The following is a 25,276-nucleotide window of genomic DNA, read 5'->3' as shown; positions in this document are numbered from 1 at the left end:
AATCCTTCCTGAACCCTTCCAGAAAACTGAAGAGGAGGCTATATTTCCAAACTCATTTTAGAAGGCCAGCTCTGACACAAAGCCATATAAGGACACTATAAGAAAAGAAAGCTACAGGCCAATATTCCAAATGAATATAGGTGTAAAAATTTCCAACAATGTATTAGCAAACCAAATTCAACAACACACTAAAAGAATCATACACTGCGATCAAGTGCAATTTATTCCTAGGATTCAAGGATGGTTCAACATATACAAGGCAATAAGTGTGATTCACAGCATGAATAGAATGCAAGACAAAAATTATATGAACATCTCAATAGATGCAGAAATATCATTTGACAAAATTCAATATCCTTTCATGATAAAGACTGAACAATGTGAATATAGAAGGAACATACCTCAACATAATAAAAGCTATATATGACAAGCCCACAGATAACATCATATTCAATGGTGAGAGGTTGAAAGCTTTTCCTCTGAGGTCAGGAACAAGACAAAGTTGCCCACTGTCACCACTCCTATTCAGCATGGTATTAAAAGTCCTAGCCAAAATAATTAGGGAAATAAACAAAATAAAAGACATCCAAATCAGTAAGGAAGAGAAGTAAAATTGCCTGTTTGCAGGTGATATGATATTATTTTTAGAAAAATACCAAAGGCTCCACCAAAAAACTGTTAGACCTAATAAATAAATTCAGTAAAATTTCAGTACATAAAATTAATATACAAAAATTGGTTGTGTTTCTAAACACTAACAATGAACTATCTGAAAAAGAACATAAGAAAACATGGCCATTTACAATAGTCTCCAAAAAAAAATACTTAGGAATAAATTTAACCAAAGAAGTGAAATATCTGCACACTGAAGTGTATAAGACATTGATGAAAGAAATTGAAGATAAAAATAAATGGAAAGCTATCTCCGATTATGAATTGAAGGAATTACTATTTTTAAAATATCCATACTATTCAAAGCCATCTATAGATTCAGTGCAATCCCCCAAAATTCCAATGGCATTTTTTCACTGAAAAAGAAAAAAATAATTCTAAAATTCATATGGAACCACAAAAGATCCCAGAGTGCCAAAGCATTTCTGAGAAAGAAGAACAAAGCTGGAAGCATCACAATTCCTGATTTCAAACTATATTACAAAGCAACAAAGTAATCAAAACAACATAGTACTGGCATAAAAATAGACACATAGACCAATAGAACAGAATCTAGAGCCCAGAAATTAATTCTCACACTTAGCTTCAACTAATATGTGACAAGGAAGCCAAGAATACTCAATGGAGAAAGGATAATCTCTTCCATAAATGGTACTGGGCAGTGTACAATCACATGCAAAAGAATGAAATTGAACCCCTTTCCTACACCACTTACAAAAAGTAACTTGAAATCAATTATAGATTTAATCATAAGATCTGAAACAGTGAAACTACTAGGAGAAAACGGGAAAAGCTCCTTGACATCCGTCCTGGCAATGATTGTTTGGATATGACACCAAATGCACAAGTAACAAAAGCAAAAGTAAATAAACTGGACTACGTCAAACTAAAAAGCTTCTGCACAGCAAAAGAAACAATCAGTAAAATGAAAAGGTAACCTATGGAATGGGTTAAACTATTTCCGTAACACCTATCAGATAAGGGGTTAATAATTAAAATATATAAGGAACACAACTCAATAGCAAAACCCAAACATTCCAATAAAAAATGGGCAGAGGACCTGAAAAGACATTTTTTCAAAGAAGACATACAAATGTCCAACCAGTACTTGAAAAGATTTTAACGTCCCTCATCATCAGGAAAATGCAAATCAAAACCACAATGAAATATCACTTCACACCTGTTAGAATGGCTGTATAAAAAAAGACATGAGATTAGAAAGTGTTGGTAAAGATGTGGAAAAAAGGGGATCCTTGTACACTATTGCTGGAAATTAAATTGGTACATCTACTATGGAAACTGTAGGGTGGTTCCTCAAAAAATTAAAAATAGAACTACCATGTAACCTAGCAATCCCACTTCTGTGTATATATCCAAAGGAAATGAAATCAAATCTTAAAGAAATATCCACATTCCCATGTTCATTTCCACACTATTCCCAGTAGCCAGGAGATAAAAACAATATGTGTCTGTCTACAGATGAATGAATGAAGAATATTCATGTATGAATATTATTCAGCACGAGAAAGAAGGAAATCCTTCCAGTTGAGATGACATGTATGAAACTTGACATTATGTTAAGTGAAATAAGTCATACAGAAAAAATGCAAATACTGTATGATATCACTTATATGTGGAATTTTAAAAAGCTGAACTCATAGAGTAGAATGGTGTTTGCCATGGGTTGGGGAGTGGAGGAAATGAGGAGATGCTGATTCATGGGTACAAATTTCCAATTATACAATAAATAAGTCCTGAGGATTTAATGTACAGCATGGTGACTATAGGTAACAATACTGTATAGTATACTTGAAAGTGGCTAAAAGTAAACCTTAAATGTTCACACTCACACACACACACACACACACGGTAATTATGTAAGGTGATGGAGGTGTTAACTATATTGTGGTAATCATTTAACAATATATGTGTATCAAATCATCATGTTATATTCCTAAAATTATATAATGTGATATGTAAATTATATTTCAATAAAACTGGAAAAATAAAATTAAAAATTCATGGAAAATAATTTGCACCCTAGAATTCTATACCCTCTCAAGCTATATGTCATGTATGAGGGTAGAATAAAGAAAATTTTAGTTTTGCCAAAACTAAAAAAAAATTACTTTGAACATAAATTGTCTCAGGAAGCTACATGAAATTTTACTCAGTAACAACAATGAAAAGAACAAGAAGGACGGATGAAAGGAAGGAAAGAAGGAGGGAAGAAAGGAAGGAAGGAAGGGAGGGAGGGAGGGAGGGAAAGAGAAAAAAAGAAAGGGGGTAGTAAACCATGAAAGAGGAAGACACAGTATTCAGAAAATCTAGGATATAATACAGGACAAAATTAAGGGAATTCTCAGGAGATGATGAAAAGGAAGTTTTAGTCACAGAGAGAAATTAGTCTAGAACTGAGCAGGACAGAAGCTTCCAAGGACACCTGCATGGGGGGAAGAAAATGACTGCTAATTTATCTGTCTTTGAATGTACTGATGTAATAAGGTACTTGACTGTATTGCACCAGCAAATAATTTGGGGATAAAATGGTGGTAGGTCATGGAAAACTGAGAAGATGACAAAGAAAGTATTAATTTCAGGAAAAACAAAGAGATCAAAAGAAAATGTAATCATCATATCCTATACAGATTAACTGTTAACAAAATATAAACTTTTGGTTTAACAAAAATTTTGAATGAAGTGTGCATTAGGGATGTATAAGGTATTATATGTTCATATTTTTATAGTAGATAGTGATATGGTCAATAATATCTAAACTAATAAAATTTTTAAAGTAGTAAAGCATGTTATTTAGAAATATGAGTTGCACGTCAGGAGAATTAGCTAAAAAAGATTTGACAGTGATTATACCTTTGGGAGCAGGAATTGTCATTGGGCTGTTGAGTAGGATAAGGGAGTGCTAATTTTTATTATAAGCCTTGAAAATCTATTTGACCTTTAAATCTATGTACATCTATTTGTTTAATAAAAATAATAGTTTTTAAAGGAGTATATTAGTCATATAGTTTAATTTTTATTATAAGATAACATTTTTAAAGTGATATAATTAGCCTTTTTCAGCTTCTTTTAGATGATTTCATTATCAGTATGCCCTAGCATGGTTATTCATAATCCTACATCTTCAGTTCACCCTAAATCCACTCCTAATGCATTATTTTAATACACTTTGACAAGTAGATAAAAGCAAAGATAACTGATTTGATTAAGTCTATACATATAGCAAGTGTTCTTAAGAAGCTGTTTAATTTCTTCTTTTGCATTTAGGAATTTATGGCAAAAGTTATAGGTTGGAAAATAAAATCTACCACAGAAGTATAAACATTATTCATGCAAATTATAACAACATTCATAAAATTTATGTGCAAGGTAATCTGTTATATGGTTATTCAAATGTGGCAAAGTAAAGTTGAAAATAAAATCAGACATCTGGTGACAGAATATATGTAATCAGGAGGCTATAGATGTGCATGTCAATCAGTCATCATGCCCTTGAGGAACTCTGAATTTGAAAATGCTACCTTTTTCTCCAAGATTTACCCCTGATTGAAGTGAATGCCCCAAGTCAGTAATTGATAACACCCTTATTTATCTATGTTAAAATTGTATATTTCCCATTTAACGTTCCTAAGAATATTCTTTGCCATTTCACAGTTGCTCTGGAAAAAAATATCATCAAAAGTGCTTATGATGGTTATTTTTTTGTGCCAACTTGACTGGGCCACTGATTGCCCAGAGATTTGGTAAAACATTCTGGGTGTGTCTGTGAGGGTATTTTCGGATGAGATTAACATTTGAATTGGCAGACTGAGTAAAGCAGACTGCCCTCCCCAATGTGGGTGGGTCTCATCCAATCCATTGATGGCCTGAATAGAACAAAAAGGCAGAGTGAGAATTCCCTTTCTGCATGATTGTTTGCTAGCCTGGACATCAGTCCTCTCCAGCCTTCATACTGGGACTCAGACTGGAACTTACACCATCAGCTCTCCTGGTTTTCAGGCCTTCAAATTCAGACTCTCCTGGGTCAACTGAAGATCCAGGAACTTCTCAGTCTCTATTACTGTGAGTCAATTTCCTATAATCTCTCTCTCTCTCTGTATATATACTATTAGTTCTGTTTCTCTGAAGAACCCAGACTAATACAGTACTTTTATATAACTTTTCTGTAGGGAAATAGAAAATTCAGTTAAATTGATATTTCTAAGTACAGTGGTCCCCCCTTATCTGTGGAGGATATATTCCAAGACCCCCAGTGAACACCTGAAACCACAGATATTACTGAACTCTATATATACTATGTTTTTTCCTATACATACATACCTATAATAAAATTTAATTTATAAATAAGGCACAGTAAGAGATTAACAACAATAACTAATAATAAAATAGCACAATTATAAAATACTGTAATAAAGCTATGTGAATGTGGTCTCTCTCCCTCAAAATATCTAATGTACAAATATAATGCTTTTTCCGTCATAACTACTTATCCTGCACTGTGGTCATAACATTAGCAGTTTGAGGTGTGACAGAAAAACTAGCATGAATTTCTTTTTCCTTCTTCACAATTCAGGGATAGAGGATTCCTTCTTACTGTAGATCTTAGCAATCTTAGCATACAATTTTTTTTTCTTTATTGAGAACTTTCACCTTTTCACTTAACGGAAGCGCTTTAAGGCTTCTCTTTGGTACATCTGAATTTGAGCATCACTGTTCTTGCACTTTGGAGCCAGTATTAACTAAAATAAGGGTGACTTGAACATAAGCACGGTGATACCACAACATTCAATCTGATAACTAAGATGGTTACTAAGTGACTAACTGGTGGGATTCGCTGAACAAAGGGATGTTTCACATGGGGTGGGGGTGTGAGATTTCATCATGCTACTCAGAATGGCATGCAATTTAAAACTTATGAATTTCCTTTTTTTCTGGAATTTTCCATTTAATATTTTGGGCCCAAGGCTGGCCACTGGTAACTGAAACCACAGAGAGCAAAACTGCAGATAAAGGGGGCTACTGAATAGTTAAGCTAACTGAAGTCATGGATTGCTAATTTTGTCTTTTGGCTTGAATGTAACAAGAATCAACTAATGCTAATTTAGGCCAAAAATAATTTTAAAGAGAAAGGTGGGGAGGAATTTATTTTAAGGAGACATAGTATCTCAGTGACATGAAGGGCAGAAGCCCATGAAGGGGCTAGAACAGGACATGGGATGCCATTTCATATTCCCAGCTCTACTTATCTCCGGACATTTGTTTTATTTCTTTTTCTCTCCACTGGCAAACTGTGACTGTTACTCTGTTCACATGGTGGTAACCATGCCATAATTCCAGAGGCTTTACTTTTCATTCATTCAAGAGACTAGCCCATGTAAAGATGAAACTCTTAATACTAACTTTAGATTCCTGAGGGAGGGATTTGGTTGGCCATATTTGAGTCAGGTACTCCCCTTGGTCCGTGTATCCGCCATCAGGAGCATGGAGTCACGTTGTACAAACATGGCTGCCACTTCTTGCACCTGTGCCTATGTGGATAAGGATTGGAAAGAGTAGGAGTCCCCAGATAAAACAGGATAATTCTGACCTTATGGTTCCTTCCAGTAATTATGTTAGGACCTTCGATGTGTCCAGCCCTGGGGATGTAGTTCTGAAAAAGACAGACATATTTCTTGCCCTCACAAACTATCTAGTTAGGTGTAGTAGGTCAGGGAGGGGGCTGGTGAGGATTGAATTTATATCTATTTAAACTGCCAATATAATACAATGCAATGAGTGATATTATGCCGACAGAGAAGGTGTTATGGAACTGAGAAGAGATATCTCACTAAGACTTGGGAGGTCAGTGACGTCTTCCTGTGAAAAATGACATCTATACTAAGACTACAAAGGTGTATAGAGATTAGCCTGGTCAAATAGATGAAGATACAATATAATGGAAATGACCAAGACTCTAATGTTTATGTAGACACATAGGTAATATTGATGGAACCAGAAAAAGTAGTATTGGAATGTTGATGGGTGTCTTTGTTTGGATTTCCCAAAAATCAGATCCTGAGAGAAGATAAGACAGAATTAGTCCTCTAAAACAGATTCTTCCACCAAGGATGGCCAACAGCAATATTAGGTTAGCATTCTTCCAGTGTAGCAACACCAGCCGAATAGAAGCACCCTTTCCTCAGTGGTTTTAGGATAAAGTTCCAGGGCTGACTCTCATAGAAACAATTTGAACCACTGCGCCAATCACTAGAGACAAACACGTGGAATATTCTGATTGGTCAGGGACTAGGGGATTGGGGAAGGCCACACTTGCATTACATGACCAAAGAGAAGATGTGGAGAAGTTCTTCAAAAGACATCGCCACATTAATACCAGAAGAAGAGGGATGGACGCTAGGTAGGCAAAATCAACAGATGTCTTCTAAAATGTGGGGTGTTACTCCTTCAATATTTATTTTGTACTTGGAGGTGTGTTATGCATTATACAGACTTAGCAACAAATACTTTTTTTGTAATAGAGTTCATCCTATGATTTTCCTCTATCAGAATAGTAATTTGGACATAAAGGATGATTGCAAAGAATAAAAACTTAAATCATCCACATTTTGGTTTTCAGTACATTATAAAATTCTACAGAAAGAGAGTAGTCATTCTTAATGCATATTGGATTAGAGATTTTTTTTCACAGATATTTTTGAAAATTCGATGAATTGATTAATTCAATAGACCTGCCCTTTAGTAAATTGTTTGTACATGCATACTTCTGTCAAGGGGATTGACCATCTACGTGAAGACCAAGTTAAACCTCGGATCTAGATTGACTGAATGTTTTCAAAGCTCTTGGCTCCTTTGCAAGTAAGCAGACACTTCTTTTCATAGTTGTAACCTAGGAAATGCCATTTCGATGAATTTGTTGATTTTTATTTTTAAACTGCTGAAATTATAAAGATACACAAACACTAAACACTGTATTCATACTGCATTCTTCTTCAATTCAGTGCCACAATCTTAAATTAAGGCAGATAAACTGTGTTCAACTTCTGGTGAGGATACAAGGGCAAAAAATTAAGTCTTTCTGAAGCCTTTGAATATTGTTTATTCTAATAATAAAGAAGGCAGCTTGCTGCCTAATAAGATGTGGCCTGGGAGGTTGCTTTATCAATTTGTTGATCCCTTAGAGGAAAAAAAGCACATTTTAAAAGCAAATTCAAGAGTGAGACAGACCTGAATGCAATCCATTTACACTGAGAGCATGTTTCGGTACTGTGCCAAATGAAAAATTTTTGTACAGAAATTTATTCCTTCTACTTGCCTTCCTTAAAAAATATGATGTTCAAGAATTAAGTATATCTATGTCTTTAAGGAAGCACTGTAGGGTTTCCCTACCTTTTCCATAAACAATATTATAAATAACCACAAATTTGTGAAACTGCTAAAATGCTAAACTTACAAGTTTGCCAGATAAAATACAGGATGCCCAGTTAAATTTGAATTTCAGATAAACAACAATTATTTCTTAGGATAAGTTTGTCCCAAACATTGCATGGAACATACTTATCCTAAAAAATTTATTGTTGCTTATTTGAAATTAAAATTTAACTGGGCATCCTGTATTTTAATTTGCTAAATCTGGAAACTCTATAAACTTACAAATAATATTCTTTTATTTATTTGTAAATAAACATTTGGTTTGCATATTAAAGTTGTTTCGGTACTGGTGACTCATTTTACTGTCAGATGTATGGTTTCTAGCTAAAATGACTATTTGAGAATATATAATTATATTCTCATTGAAGGTGTAATAGAATACTCGAAGCTTTGTTTTTTTTCCATAAACAGTTTCCACTCCATCCCTTTCTGCTCCTGAAGAATTTTATGAAGAAAGCTAGACTGAAGTAGATGTTTCTTTATTTCAGATTGGTTTCAAATCAATTCTTCTAGCATTTGAGGAAATGTTATTAAAAGTTGCATATTTTCTGCTTTTAAAGTAACTTACCTATGTGATTTAAAATGATTTGTCTTTGAAAAAAAGAAACTTTTCAAAATGAACCATTATGTAGAGATGAAATCAGTGAGTTTAGAAAATGAATAATTCATTTTCAAGTAAATGAGAAATTATTTTGTGCTGTTACTTATACATTTTCACATTTATAGTTAAATAGTAATTTGCGATACACAGGGTATTAGTTGTGAATTGTGGTTTTCAATATCACAGACACATTTGTTGCTGTGGTTTTGCAATATCATTCCCTGATGGTTTTCTCAATTGTGGTTTTCATAATCATTGTTTGATAGTCATGTAGCTGTGGTTTGGAGCTGCTATATCCATTTGGACACAGATAATTGCTTATAGGTTTTGCTGTCTTTTTATTTTATAACCTTAGTGAATTAAATGAGAAAAAGAAAAATTAAACTTTAAATATCATTAATATTCTCATTAAAAATGATGAGAAAACACAAAATGTAATAATATTCCTTAGTTTAATTCATTTATATTGACCAGAATAATATATCTATTTATAAATTTAGATGAGCTATATTTATTTCTAATACTGTAATCTGGTTATCTTATCAATCTTGCCTTGAATTCTCTGACTTTTGCTCCTTTCAGCTTTTAAAGTGAATATTTAGTTGAGATTTATTTGTTTCTCTTTTGCTTTGCATATTTAACCATTTCAAATGCCAAAAGAAACATTAACTGTTATGATATTTTAATTCCAATGGGCATTCTTTTTGGGTAACATAAAAAAGACAGCCAGTTTTATAAAAAGATCTTTAAAAACCATAATATATAATAATTCAATTCTAAGTATACCACTTTAATTGTAACAAATTGGAAATTAAGGAGGCAAAAATCTGTAGTTCTGTCTGCTGATTCATTCCACAACACAAACACAAATAACCCTGCTTTTCATGGTACTTACAGCTTTAATTTGTTGGTTCTTCAGGGGAGGGACTTTGTCACTTAGTGCATTTTCCACTGCAAAGAACCATGTATTCTTACAAGCTCTGTGGCAATAGTACTAATGGTAATGTAATAAAATTCACAGTTGGTCTTCAGCTCTGTATTAACATTCTCTCAGCCATACCTTTCGCAGGGCAACTCTTTACACCTTCCAGAAGATGTTCTGATGGGGTTATCAATGACAGTGATTACAGTGCTTCCTGCACGCTGAACAGCCTGCATTATGCTCAATCAGCCCAGGCTCTCTGCTGACCTCCAGACCCTTTTAGCGTGTGGAGTTTGGCGGGGCTCACACCCATGTTAGTCAACCAAACAAAGGGGGGCTCGATTTCAGATCAGAATGGATGACCTCACAACCTGGGGGGGAACGTCGGGTGCATACATGTTAACGGCAGTGGAGTTTATTAGTAAATACTGATTACATAAAGCAGCCAGTTCCACTGTCTCTTGGATAGACGCCTCCTTCAAGTCCACCTGGGAGAATATATTTAAAACTCAGTATATATGAAACTATGAGAAACTAAGCTAGCCTCATGCAGCTTAACTTGGCCAAAATAATAACTATGCAAATCCCTTAAAATTTTGTTCTTTTGTCTTGCAGTTTCCGACATACTACGCACACAATAATTGAATAATAATGAAACTAAACTTTAAAAGCTAAAGAACCATGAAATAGTTATTGGGTCTTACCTGCTTGGGAAATTATGGCAAGATCAAATCTTTTATTAGTCGCTGGTTGCTTCCCTGTGGCAGAAGAACTAAAAGAATGAAAGATTATGGGGAGGGGGTGGGACTTTAGAACTTCCACAGACTTCCTCAAAAAGTTAGTATTCTGATTAGAGATGGTTCCTTTCCCACAAGGGTAATCACCTAGCTAATGGTCCTCCTTTCTGATGGGAGAAAAATATCGGCCTCTCTCCAAATTCGGAATTTTTACAATCTGAAATGAAAACTCGAGGTGAGAAAGAGCACTTTTAGGACGCTGTTCAGCATCCCATCCGTGCTGGCCAAGTGGGGGGATGGTCCGCGTCCGCAGCGGTCTCCTTGGAACCTTGAGAGCAATGAAATGGTCGGTCTCCTGAGAGCCTGGGCAGAGGAGAGGACTTAACTGGCCCGAAGACATACAGCTGGCATTTGTGATCAGCTGGATCTCGCAGAGGATTTTGCCAGTGGCCTAACCTTCCTGCCAAATAGCTGGAAGGGCGGGGTGGAGGCTAGGGGAGGGGGCGGCATAACTGGAAGCACAAAGTTTATGGAGTGACTGAGATTTCTTTGTGCCCCGCTGGATAGGCGAGGCGTGAGAGAGGAGAGTTGGGGTCCATCAGAGGGGCTGTTGAAAAGAAGTTGCCGGGAAGGGGAGGAGGGGTGCTCTGGCAAAAGCCCAGAGCTGACGCTGTGACAACTGCAGAAGGTGGCCCCCCTCCAAGCCCGCCCCACGCCTCCCTCTGTCCCTCCAACCCCCCGCCGCGCTCCCCTGAACCCCACGCGACCAGGCCAGGGCCCTAGTTTGCATCCGGACTGGCTTTGGATGCAGCCAATCCTCCTTTCGCTGATGGAATAGTCCCCCCTCCCCACAGCCCCGGCGCGCCCCTCCCTCCCTCGCCTCGCCACCTCCCGCGGCAGAGCGAGAGCTGCGCGGCCCGGAGCGGCGGCGGCGGCGGCGGCGGCGGCGGCGGCGGCGCTCGAGTATCTGCCCCGCGAGCCGCGGAGAGGGGAGAGCGAGCGCGCTCCTCCTCCCGCGCCTTCCGCCCCCTCTCCTCCCCTCTCCCCTCAGCTCGCTCTCCCTTCCCTCCCTCCTTCTCTTCCTTCTTTTCGTGCCCCCCTTTCCCTTTTCTCTCTCCCTGTCCATTCGTTTGAAAATTCCCATTGCCCCCCATCGCTCTCCCACTCCCCCCACCCTCCCCACTGTCACACTCTCTTTGCCCCCCTCTCTCTCCTTATTTGCCTGCTCATCTCCAAACGTGGATCCGCGGCTCCCGGAGGAGCCCAGCGCCCGGATCCCGCGCGTCCGGAGCACCTGGAGTCCGGCCGGCGGCGGCCCGAGCCTGGCCAGCGGCAGCGGCGGCGGCGGCGGCGGCGGCGGGAGCCGAGGGAGCGGCAGCCCCGACCGCGGGCACCGCGGGAGCTCCAGTGGCAGCGGCCGCCGCCGAAATGTCCCGGAGAAAGCAGAGCAAACCCAGGCAGATCAAACGTAAGTTTGCACGGGGGGCCGAGAGTTGGTGGGATTATTTCTGAGGAGGGGGGCGCGCGGGGCAGGAAAAGGGAGGGAGACTCGGGGAAATCCGCTCCCGCTGCCCGGGATTTGTCAAACTTTGCCTGAGCAGCTGGAGGGACAACTAGTCGGGCACAGACACACGGACAGCCCGAGCGCCAGGCAAGACAGCGGCTGCGACGAGCAGCCCACTCCTGTTCGGCTCATCCTTCGCGCTCCGGGGTCCTTTTTAACCCGACCCCCGCGCGCAGTTAGCGCTGCTGTCTCGTGGAGCCTGCCTGGGCAGCCCCACTCATTTAGGAGATTCGTTACTAGCGCGGCTGTTGTCATTGTTGTTGCGTTTGACGGGCTGCTACTCTTGGGGACCACTTTTTAGCAACCGGGGGTGAGAACTTAGTTCTCCGAACAGCTGGTCGAGACCTCGGGGCGAGGGGGACAACGTGTCCAGGCGGTGGAAAATCAGTGTCTGGGTCGCGATCCCAAAGCCGAAGCGAAACAAAAAGTAGGTGTAAAAGTTCGCGCCTCTGCAGCAGGCAGCCGTGAGCCTCCGCCCTGCGGGTCTGGCTGGGGGCTCCGGGCCCGTCCAGTTCGCGTCGCGGGGTAGGTCTGCGGAGCGGGCGTGCGGTTTACCTCGGGCCCTGCAGGCGCCGGGAGTCCTCGCTGGGAGGGGCCGCCGGTCGCTTCCCAGCGCGGAAGGCGGGAGTTCAAGGCAGCCTGGGCGCCGCAGAGAGCGTGACCTGAAAACCCCGAGCCCCTGGGTGCCTGGGTGGTACTGAAAGGACACAGCGGGGCGAGAGGCACCTGCCCGAAACGCACACACCCGCAGAGCTCACCTCGGCCAACTTTTCACGTCTTGGGGAAAATCCTTCCCATGGTGTTCTGTCGCCCTGCGACACGTCTTCAACGCTTTGGCCGAAAAGGAGAAACAGCCTTATTTATTTTTTGCCAGCCATGTGGTGTGTCCATTCCTTCGTGTTGTTTAAAGTCTGGCAACTAGTGTAAAACTGATTATTGTGTAATTTTAGGAAAAAGCTTTAATGACACTCCTTCCCCCTTGATTATTAACCCTACTCACCTCCTCGTGTTGAAAATTTCATTTAATGTAGTTTTAAAATAAATCATATAAATCAACGTAGCCAGTATGAAGTGGGGTCCAGGATATAAGCAGTTTGCTACATAAGTATTTCGAGCCTTGCCTCTGAGACCTGGCTCAATAGCTTTTATTTCGTGGATTTCGTCTCTTATGCTTAAGTTCCTATTTTCTGCAACTTGGGTTAAAGCAAGGACTAGACTTAACTTTTGGCTCAAAGCAGTTTTAATTGAGTAGAGATACCGTTCTTGAAGACTTTCACTTTTTCAGAGTGATTATTGTATGGTTTCAACTAATAGCCTTTTACCTTTTAGAACTAAATTGATCACGTCCCTGTGTGTAAATGTTGCATTTTATAGTATAAAACTGTGCTTATTATAAGATATGATTGTAAACATTATTAAAGGCAAAATGCTTTTTAGTTCATGGCTGTCGTCTAGATTGTTAATAAATAATTAATATTAATTGATTGTATGGTGCAAAGACCATCTGATTCTACTTGGAAATACTTTATCTTCCCAATTAGCTACATTAAATTTTTTTTTTTCTATCCTTCTATGTCCACCTCATATAATTGAAGATTAAAGCGTTGGAACTAATTGCTGATGCTACACTTGTGTTATAGGTCATAAAACATTTTAGTCTTATTTGAATGCTGTGATTTATTAGCTATCAAAAATACTAAAAGTTCTCTCATTTGAAAGTGAACAAGTATTATATTTATATTTGTTGACAGTGATCGTTGCCTGCTGATATATGCATTCATATGTGGTATTAATATACATGCAGTTTAGACTTTTAGTGGATTCAAGTTGGGGTCACAGTGATAATCTATGCAAATGTGGACACACTTCTCCCCTTGCACTGTTAAGGAAAATGAAAAATTAGAGCTCTTTGAATTGTTATATATAGAGCAGTGCTATCTAATAGCTGGTTTTTTTTGGGGGGGGGGTGGATACTAGTTTGACCAGCTGTAAAGTCACTTTGTAACCTATTGGCATTTGCCTCCTTTTGCCTGTCCAGGAGGAGGAGGCAGTTTTGCAGGTGGAGAAGTTTGTCTCGGTACTCAAAGTCATTACCATGATAGGTCTCTCCCTCCAATTTTAGTAGTGTATAAGAAGTGTAGCATTTTTTTAAACAATTACAAACAACAGTGTTGCTTTTGATATTCTGGATCAAATAGAAGTTTGGAAAATATCAGAAAGAGATGCATTTTGAAACAGTAGCGTTTCGTGCAACTAATGAAGCTGCATTTTAAACTTGGAAACGTCCAGAATTTGAAAATAAAGCTTTGGCATCGCTGATAAAACATACCCAATTTAGAGCAACTATGACAAGCAAAAGTCAGCTTATACCAGAAACTCTGAAGACAGTCAATTTAAAGGACAAAAAGGTTGTTGGGCACAGTTTTTTTTTTTTCTTTTACTGCGTACAGTTCCCTGCTATCTAAAATTGTGATTTATGCAGTATTTTAATATTTTGCTTATTCTATCCCCTTGGGTGCTCTCTGGGCAGCGATAAAAAGGCAACGCTGAAAGAGCACCATTAATTTGCTATGATGACTGGCCAGATAAGAGGAGATAATGGGAAAGATAAGCAGAGAAGATATACCATCAGAAACCCGATTATTACCATTAAAATTCCAGCCCAGCAATCTGCAGAAGCCTGATAATTCCTTCTCCGTTTCCACCACTTTGGATGATAAGGCAAAAAATAGTCACTCAGTGCTCCTTGATTAGACTGCCTGGATTTCCTGATAATACAGTGATAAATTATGTATTTTGCCCCCATGTTTTGTCCCAAAATTCAGATTTTTTTTTCCCTATTCCAAGACTATATTTTCTGCCCTCCCCTCAGAAGCTTTCTCTCCTGAGCTATTATTGTAATCCTGGTTTGATAAAAAGCCCTGATAGGATGGGAGGTGTTTGGTGTGGGAGCCATATCGTGCTATCTGCCCATCTCCTCGCACAGCTGCTCGCTGTTGTTGTTTTTAGCCTTATCACCTCCTGCCAATATGCCAATAAATTGCCCAGATTGTTCTCCATTCTGGGGCTGCACTGCAAAATTTATGACAGAAATGATGATTTTTTTTTTCTTTTACCAATGTATCTCTTTATGATTAGTAACTGTGTTGTATGTGCAGTTTACTGTCATTTTCTTCTTAAAGCTGTTGTCTCTAGTAATGTGTTTACTGCCCTATATGTCCCCAACTTCATTCACACTTAAGTGTATTGGCTATGGGTTCAGGAAAAAAATTTTTTTTCTTTTTTTTGTGCAAATGCCAGCTAGTAGTTAATGTAGACATCGAAAGGGAGGAAAGAAACTCAAGTACTTTATTTTCATCTAACATTAAGAAAAGGCACTCTTCTTGATACCATTCAAGAACAGTTTTCCTAAAACTTTTAGATTGCTTGATGTTTTCAAACATGTAGAACAGAAATGTTCGGTCTAGATCATGTGCCAAATAATTTGTGGTGAAGGAAAAAGAAAGGGTGAATTAAGAGGCAGAATTTTTTTTTAAGTGAAGTAGATATTGGGAATGAATATATACACCTTGAAAGTAAAATGTCCCCTGTTAAGAATAATCTCGTTAGCAGTTCTGTACTGGGGCTTTTGCAGAAGGTGGAATCCTTTCATAGTGAATAAATTACCTTTTTGTTATTTGAGATGATCTAATAAATTCAGGCTGTATGAGTCCCTGACTTGCACAGTAGCATTTTAATGTTTTATGCTATTTTTTTAAAAAAGTACATAATATTAAATGTTTTACTTATAAAACGATTGTTTTACATGAGAACATTGCATATTAAATTTATTTAATATTTGCAAATGTGAAAATCTCTAAGTGGATCATCTTTAGAACCTTAAAATTACGTTACACAAAGAAGTGGTTGTGGTTATTTTTCATTGTTCTAGTGTAGGATTTTTTTTTTTTTAGTGTTTCTGGTATTAATGTTCAATCCATAATTTGGAGGTTAATTAACTGCTGTATTATCATTAATATTATTATTTTTTAAAAGGGGTTTGGGTATGCTATGCACATTTGAAATCATTGATCACTCTTATACTCAGGATGTTTTCTTTTCACCTGCCAAATATTAAGACAGATCTTTGCTTTGAAGCATATTACTCATTTCTTTGGATTTTAAAAATAATTAACTATAACATTTAAAAAATAAGCCATTCTCTTTGGCTTATGGTATGTCTCATGTTAGGGATTTTATTTTCTATGTTTTTGACTGAGTAACATTTCAGAAAGCCTGTTTTTACACTGGCCATGAAATAAAGGAAAATACATTATGTATAATAGTTGTTTTATCAATAAAATAGAAAGGTTGGTACCCAATGTAAGGTAAAAAATTAATTTCTTTATTTAAAAATTTGAAATATATGAATACATAGAATTTTTCTGAAAAATCTAAGAATAAATATTTAGTAGATTTTTTAAAAATAGGAAAATTTAAAAATGGCTAATATATGAATCCTAGTTTTTAAGAGTTATTATCATGAAGTCAGGTGTTTTTTTTTTAAGTTCAGTGGAGTCAACAATGCAAATATAAATGAGGTAGCATTTTCATCCCTAGTTGCTATAAAAGAGTTTAGGGTTAAAACTTGGTGATATGTCTTGGAATTAAAAGAGCAGCTCTTACGTTTTCCACTTCTGGTAACTTTCTAAAGTGGTTCATTTGTAAAATTATGCAGTAAGAAAAATTATGAGGTTTAATATTATATATCTCAATATTTTTTAAATGGACAAAGAAGTTTGAACTCTTCTATAAATTATAGGTAGAAACATTAAGAATAATATAATTGTATTGGTTCATTTACAAGGAGTGTAAGCATCTCTTTGAATTGCACATAAGATATCAGTGTTCACTTTAGACATTGCAAGGTACCAATAAGTATTTGTAAATTAAAATTTTATTTCCTGAGCTATTTAAATATAGACATAGAAAATATGTGACTTGTCCTATATTGTTTAAGTTGGTACTGTTAAGTTTTGCAAGACAGTTAAACAATTTGCTTCTGATTTTTACATTCTGCTAATTTAAAATCTATTATATACTTAAGGGTTAATGCAAAGATTTACACATCAGTTTGTTTCTGGTTAATTGTGGGGATAAGTTAAAATATTCAATGATTATGTCAGTTGTCTAGCTCATATGTATGTATGTTTTGCCTGTTTGGTAGTGTAAATTAAGTTAACTTTGTGTGTTACAGTTAAGGTAACTCATTTCTCCCATTCATGAGCTCTTGAAGGCCTCCCTCATCCATGTTATTTCTGCTGTTTGAGGACTATTTAAGGACTAAATTAACTCTTCCTCCACATGATAAAAACAAAGAAATGAAACTAGTTAGCCCATTTTGCTGATAGTTCTTATCTCTGGAAAAAGTTTTGAGAGAACGAGATTGAAGCTAATGTGTTTGCTAAAATGACATATCTGGAATTAGATGTCTGGATTTCTAATACTGCTATTTTTGCTCTTCCCCATAAACAAGGCAAATCAAGAATGGACTTACTGGCATTTTAATCACATCCCCTTTTCAATATGTAACTTTTGCTAAAAAGGTATTAAATGAATAAAGTAATCTTATATATTCTACATTCTGTGATTAATTTTTATGTTCAAAGAAAATGCCTTCTCAAATGAACTTTCCTTCAAAAGAATGTATATTCAGGTTTTCATAAGGTGACACTTTAGAGCAGGTTTTTGATGTTTGGCTAAATTGTGTGGAAAATCTAAAACTAGGTTTATCTGGGAATAAAAAATTTCTCAAGAATACTTTTTTGAATGCAATCTTTGTTCACTAGAAAATGTGAGTGAATACATTAACTTTGGAGCTCTCATTCTCCAAATCATATTCCCTTGGAGTTTTTGTTACTTTCCCAATTCCGAAGGATTAGTAGGACATTTCAGAAGAGCACTGCAGGTATTTTTGAAATCCTGTCTGATTCAGCGCCTGCCACTGTGTAAAATTATCAGTTCATTCCCTCACCAAATGAACAGCAGCGAAAGTCTGTTACTTCAGTCCCAGAGAATGTGTTTCCACCATAGATAAAGGGGTAAGTATGTATCATTCAATAGGTTACATTTTTAAAAGCTGAAATGCAATTAAATTAATAAGCTCAGACATCGCAATATTTGGCATTCTAGAAAGAACTATCTCTTTAAAGGTATTAGCATAAAGATAGCACATTTGTTTATTATGCTTCCAAATCAGCTCCTAGTATCTCTGCCACAGGTAACAATTGACTTTTCAGGCTTCAAGTTAATAGCCTTGTCTCTTGCTTGTAGGGATCAATATTAGTATTAATTAATCACCATTATCAGCACTAGGATCTGGTTCTATTTGTTGTTACATCAGCAAAATATCAATATAGAAAGTGGACTCTCTGATCGTCATGGCAACTTCATCTCTTGGGTCAAAGAAAGTTTATCTTATCTGTGCATAGAGAGTGGCAAACTGTTTAGGGATCTAGTTTGAACTCTAAGAACATTGATTTAGTTTTTGCGAATAGAGGCTGAATTCCAATCACAAGGGATAGGTAAGATTTAAATATTAATGCCGAGAGGCTTGTCTGAGAGGGTGTCATACCATTACTGTCAGACTGTCTTTTTGAGAGGACAAAAAGAGAAGAATTGTCTAGTCAGGATTATTTAAAGCCTTAGTAATTTGTGCTTTTGACAAATACTCCTAAAAATGAATATATCATAATTACTGGGTAGAACTGGTTTTGGTCAAGATTTCCGGTGTTAAAATAAGAAGCTCTTATTTTTTCTCTTTCATCCCTTCTTTCCTGGTCCATTATAATAATGTATCCACTATTTTTAAAGTACTTTTGAGGACCAGTTTTGCCTCACGATGGGTGCAGGATAACCAGTCCCATGTCTGAGGCCAGAGTTTTGCTATGAAAGGTCCATGGAAGAAGTGTCATGGACACTTTTATTTTAGTGTTAACAAATATTCATTGCTAATAAAGGAAATCCTAATGTAGTAAGTAAATAAAGGAAATCCTAATGTAGTAAGCTGAAAGGATAGATGTCTTCAAAGGATGTTTGCAAAGATAATAAAAGGTCCTAAGTTGCAAAAGCCAGGAAACAAAAGACATGCTATTTTGTTGATATTTCTAAGAGACAGTGATCACTTAAAATAAACATTTTTTTTTCTAAATCAGATCCTTGGAAATTCATCTTATTCTTTTAAAAAATTATGCTAAAGAGTAAAAACTGGATTTAGAAATGGTGCCTGAAATGCTCTACTTTACTGTTAAGCTTGTGGGCACTAAATAAACTTAAATAAGTTTGTATATGGGGAAACTGTATATGTATCTCATGATTTTGGAGATTTTAAAAATGAATGTTGAGTGCCTGATGGCTATAACCAATGCCATATAATTGCTTATTCATTCCAGGCATTGTCCATGTAATAGCTGAAAGTCAACTCTTTATATAGTCTGCAAGGCAGTGCCATTTAATATTTAATATTCTGGTAATATCCCCATGAGTGTAAAAAAATAAAGGGAATATGTTTATAAGAGGCACTAGTGTAATATTTAGTATTAAATAGACCTTCATTTCATCTGGGCATCTGCCACTGACTGTTGCCCCTTTGAATTGTTAGAAGTTGTTGAATGGTATTAGTCTGATGTTTCTTATACATGATTTGACTTTTGATAATGTTAGATGTATCTTAACCAACTACCACAAATATATATAAAATAGCTTATATATAGGCTACCACAAACATATATAATTTTAATAGCCCACATAAAAGCTGTAACACCTAGCTTTTGTGCAGCCTATTTTAAAAGCTATTTTAAACCTTAAAATGCATCTAAAATTATCTCTAAACGGACATTTATTGAAGATATATTTAACATTATTTTTTAGTTGATTCCCTTCTTAGAGAAATCCTTTTGAAGATATGAATTACTCTAATCTACATTTGTAGGACTTTGGTGAACATCTCTTGTTGAGACAGTAGAAGAGAATTTTCAACAAGTTGACATCTATATAATATTGCATATGGAAGATTTCTTGTGTGAGTTATTTGACATAGGTTTTTCAGCCACAATCTCTAAAATTATTTTACTTATTTCAAAATTTGGAAATATCTTTAAACTTGAGTAGGGTGAAGAATTAATTACAAAACTGAGACAAATATTTGTCCTTTATTACCTATTAATGTGGAACTTTTAATTTTCTTATTAGTTGTTCATTTGGGATATGACTAATAGTGTACTCTTTAAGAAAGACTTGCTTTGTTGTGGTATATTCTGAAATTGTTGTGAGCCTGCAATAAACTGGAAGTTAGAAGATTAAAAATAGTTAATTGACAGATATTCAAGTTCAGTTGAGGGCCAGATTCCTCTAAATGTGTGCCAAAAAAATAGCTGAAAATCTTATACTACTAAGTGGCTTTAAAGATAATAAAAAATAATAATGATAGTAAATAATAATTGAATACACTAAACATTGTCCATTTCCCTCTTGCTTACTACATTTAAATTCCCTAATTTAGAAGAAAGGTTTTAAAGATTATCAGGTAATTCAATTAAAAGTTCTGATCATTTAAAATTAAATGATACAAATTTGTGTTATCATTAATTTTAGTAAGAATTCTTGCTTACTGTGTCTACTGAGAAGTTCAAAGGCTTTAAAAAAATTTTTTTTAAATAAAATGCTTTGAATTCAGTGGGAATCTTTTGAAATGCTGTACAAATTATTCTTGTACTTTCTCATTTGTTGTGTACAAATTATTTTCATGGTGTGCATTTTCATCCATGTCAAAATATTATCACTGTAATACATTGTGATGTTCATAGCCCATACTTTTATGATTAAGATATGTATTTATGTGAATAAGTTTTGTGGATAAATTTTATGCTGCTTTCAAAATATAGTTCAGTGAAGATTTTAATGAGAGCTGGATGGGATATTGACAACATTGCCTTTAATGAAAATCCTATATTCATCATAAAAGTTGTTCTTTTGATTTTAAGGAAAATCTTAAAAATTAATTACTCCTTGAAGAAAAAAGAAGACTAAGTTAAGCAAGTGGATACTTATGCTAACATAGAGTATTTATATCCACAAAATATGTCTATATTTCACTCTTCTCACTTTTGTGTAAAAATTATGTAAAAGATATTTTCTTTGAATTAAAAAATTTTAAACTCATAATCTATGTCATAGTTGATTCCTTACCCAACTAGTTTATGTGTACGAGTGCATTCTTTATATCATTAGAGCAGTGGGACAGCTAACGTAGATTTGCCAACAGCATTGACAGTCTAAACATTTTTTTCCTCCAAGACTCCAGTCAATAGGAATAGATAAAAAGGCTTTTAATTTTCTGACTTATTTTTATTTATTTGGGATAAAACTATCTGAATTTGTATTCTGCACATTTATCAATTAGGTCTTCTTTCTTTTCTTGAAGTGACATCCTGAAATTCTCATTTTGTTAGCCTTTCTGCCCACATTGCCATGAAAACAGTGACATTTCCCTGTGATGTTTGACTTGTACCTAAGTACTTTTACAGATTTTTGATTTATTGGGCCTCCCACAGCCAAGAACAGACTCAGTGGGCAGGAGAGACTGACCAGCATGGGGCCTGTGCAGATCTGAAATATTCAAGAGTTCATTTGCAAATATATTAGGTAGCTGCTAAAAATATCACCCCACTTCTTAACGATGTGCATCTTGGACAAACCGGCACATATTTTGTCATCAAGTTGCTTAAGCTTCTGAAGTCAGGGCTACAACTGGGTCAGATGATAAGATGAGCACAACAGAGAAACGAAGAGAGCGTCTGATAAAACCTGATTGATTGATGTCTGGCTTCCCCACCATCACAGGCAGTTGACAGTTAGTTTGGGATCAGATGATTTGGCTTTTGCGATAGAAGATGGGGCTGGGTAGGCAAGCCTGAAGGACAAAAAGGTCAGTTTCTGTGTAGTGTCAAGTGATGTCGAGCTCCCACAAGGTGGGACATTGTTAATATTTCATTCTTTCTTTTTTAGGTCTAGGCCCTAGTATTTGATAGTCACTTAAAGGCATGAAGATTCAGTCTACAAACAGAAATCTGTGACTACCTTCCTGTTCTTTTAATCTAATGTTTTTACATGCTTTATGTCACAAGGGCAAGGGCATATGTTTTTTTAATAATTACGTGATATTTTATGGGATACTTTGCAATATATAATGACTTTTGCGTATTTCATTTTATTATGATCTTGTAAGGCAAAAATAATCATGACACATAAATTGGCTAAATTTAATATTAGAAAATACTTTTTATGGAGAAATATAGATTTACTGAGGGGAAATTACAATGTAAATTAATCTAGAGTTATCAGCTCCAGGTGTTTGGGTATCATAGATTATGCGAAGCTTAGGTGAAAAATATTCTATTACACGGTTTAGACATGTCAGAGTTTGGGAAAACCTTTCTAGGCACAATGGGAGAACTTTATATTTTGTACAGGTCTGTGGTTAGTGGATGATTGTGGCTGTAGTTTGCTGAACTTTACTCTTGCTGGTGATAGGATTATTATAATGTTTCTTTGTATTTTAATCATGGAAAATCCCAAATTCTTGACATATTAAAATCACCTAAAATATATGTTAGCCAGTTTATATGCTACTACAGAACAACACTGTAGATCGCTTTTCAGTTTGAACATAATTAATAGTAGATATTGATTATATCTACTATTAGGTAAATTAGATAAATTATGTCTACTATTAGAAGAAACAAGGAAGGGAAGAAAGAAAAAGGAAAGAAAGAAAACCAAAATAGCTAGTTTCAGAATAAAATGTTTTCCAGTGTTAGCCATGAAAATTAGTAAAACCGTTATAGTATTGGAATTTGGACAGCTTGGATTTGAATTTAGATTTAGGGCAGTTTGATTCTCTCTAGAAATCCTTTAGGATGTATCGCTTTTCTCTGAGTTTTAAGGGTCAGATCTCCAAAGGACAGTTGGGTCTCAGCTAATACTGTAGGCTTAATACCAACAGGATGAATTCTGCAAGGTGCTGTATTACTGATAGTATAAGTGGAATACTGTATGAAAGCACATGCGCCAAAACCTGAAGTGGTACTCATAATAAGTGATCAGGGAATGGGGGCTAATGGCCATTTCAGTCGTGATTAGTAATACTTCCAAGAAAGGTGCCATAAGAAAATGACCTAGTCTCTTCTACATACATTTATATGGAACAAAGAGACCTATCTATCTATCTGTCTACCTCTCTCTCTATCTATCTATCTATCATCTCAGGAATAATGAGGAATCATTTAGGTGTGGTTACAAAAACTTTTTCAGAAAAGATGTTTCAGGCAAAAGAAGCACTTTAGTGATTCTGTTCTGATGGTCACATTACTGATGGATGTTATTTACTGGTGGTAGCTAATAATGGTCAATACTTTTTGTTACATCAGGGAAATGAGAACACAAGTGGATTTCCCTAGCACAGTTGCTGTATAAGTCTGTGATACATTTCTCAGTTATTCAGTAAAAATGATGTTTCGTTTTAAGGTGGTATAACAGTTGTAAAATGAAAATTACTTTGATAAGTATTTAGAGGTTTTTTTCTTTTTTGCGTATCCATGGGCAGCTGTCTGAAGTTTTTTTATTTTATTTTAATAAATTTATTTATTTATTTTTGGCTGTGTTGGGTCTTCATTTCTGTGCCAGGGCTTTCTCCAGTTGTGGCGAGCGGGGCCACTCTTCATCGCGGTGCGCGGGCCTCACTGTCGCGGCCTCTCCTGTTGCGGAGCACAGGCTCCAGACGCGCAGGCTCAGTAGTTGTGGCTCACGGGCTTAGTGGCTCTGAGGCATGTGGGATCTTCCCAGACCAGGGCTCAAACCCGTGTCCCCGGCATTGGCAGGCAGATTCCCAACCACTGCGCCACCAGGGAAGCCCTCTAAAGTTTATTAATTTGCTTTTCTGTGCACGTGCACACACACACAGTATCATAGATTATCTAATACTGCCTTCTGAACCCTTTTATTCCTTTAGCGTTTTTTGTCTGTTTGTTTCTGTCATTCCATGTTTTTTTTTTTTAACATCTTTATTGGAGTATAATTGCTTTACAATGGTGTGTTAATTTCTGCTGTATCACAAAGTGAATCAACTATACATAAACATGTATCCCCATATCTCCTCCCTCTTACATCTCCCTCCCACCCTCCCTATCCCACCCCTCTTGGTGGACACAAAGCACCGAGCTGATCTCCCTGTGCTATGTGGCTGCTTCCCACTAGCTATCTATTTTACATTTGGTAGTGTATATATGTCCATGCCACTCTCTCACTTCATCCCAGCTTCCCCTTCCCCTTCCCCGTGTCCTCAAGTCCATTCTCTACATCTGCGTCTTTATTCCTGTCCTGCCTCTAGGTTCTTCAGAACCTTTTTTTTTTTTTTTTAGATTCCATATATATGTGTTAGAATACGGTATTTGTTTTTCTCTTTCTGACTTACTTCACTCTGTATGACAGTCTCTAGGTCCATCCAACTCACCACAAATAACTCAATTTCGTTTCTTTCTACGGCTGAGTAATATTCCGTTGTATATATGTGCCACATCTTCTTTATCCATTCATCTGTTGATGGACACTTAGGTTGCTTCCATGTCCTGGCTATTGTAAATAGAGCTGCAATGAACATTTTGGTACATGACTCTTTTTGAATTATAGTTTTCTCAGGGTATATGCCCAGTAGTGGGATTGCTGGGTCATATGGTAGTTCTATTTTTAGTTTTTTAAGGAACCTCCATACTGCTATCCATAGTGACTGTATCAAATTACATTCCCACCAGCAGAGCAAGAGGGTTTCCTTTTCTCCACACCCTCTCCAGCAATTATTGTTTATAGATTTTTTGATGATGGACATTCTGACCGGTGTGAGGTGATACCTCATTGTAGTTTTGATTTGCATTTCTCTAATGATTAGTGATGTTGGGCATTCTTTCATGTGTTTGTTGGCAATCTGTATATCTTCTTTGGAGAAATGTCTGTTTAGGTCTTCTGCCCATTTTTGGACTGGGTTGTTTGTTTTTTTGATATTGAGCTGCATGAGCTGCTTGTAAATTTTGGAGAATAATCCTTTGTCAGTTGCTTCATTTGCAAATATTTTCCCCCATTCTGAGGGTTGTATGGTTTCTTTTGTTGTGCAAAAGCTTTTAAGTTTCATTAGGTCCCATTTGTTTATTTTTGTTTTTATTTCCATTTCTCTAGGAGGTGGGTCAGAAAGGGTCTTGCTGTGATGCATGTCATAGAGTGTTCTGCCTATGTTTTCCTCCAAGAGT

General features: G+C 36.7%; 1 protein-coding gene and 1 non-coding gene across 2 annotated transcripts in view; both read left to right on the top strand.

Annotated features, from left to right (window-relative positions):
- The first annotated feature begins 4,372 nt into the window (after positions 1 to 4,372).
- LOC114895742 lies at positions 4,373 to 4,436 on the top strand. The gene has a single exon (XR_003793637.1). It is a non-coding gene; the product is annotated as a small nucleolar RNA SNORD66 (small nucleolar RNA).
- Positions 4,437 to 11,276: 6,840 nt separating this feature from the next.
- Positions 11,277 to 25,276, top strand: part of ZFPM2 (zinc finger protein, FOG family member 2) — a 462,014-nt gene continuing 448,014 nt past the window's right edge. The window contains exon 1 of the mRNA XM_029222662.1: positions 11,277 to 11,846. Within this exon, the coding sequence (XP_029078495.1) occupies positions 11,807 to 11,846 (40 nt within the window). The 5' untranslated portion in view covers positions 11,277 to 11,806. The remainder of the gene's footprint in view (positions 11,847 to 25,276) is intronic.

This window comes from Monodon monoceros, unplaced genomic scaffold (assembly GCF_005190385.1).
Source record: "Monodon monoceros isolate NGI ecotype Baffin Bay Population unplaced genomic scaffold, NGI_Narwhal_1 Super_Scaffold_14, whole genome shotgun sequence".
NCBI classification, from domain to species: domain Eukaryota; kingdom Metazoa; phylum Chordata; class Mammalia; order Artiodactyla; family Monodontidae; genus Monodon; species Monodon monoceros.
This window is presented reverse-complemented; position numbering and strand designations above follow the sequence as displayed.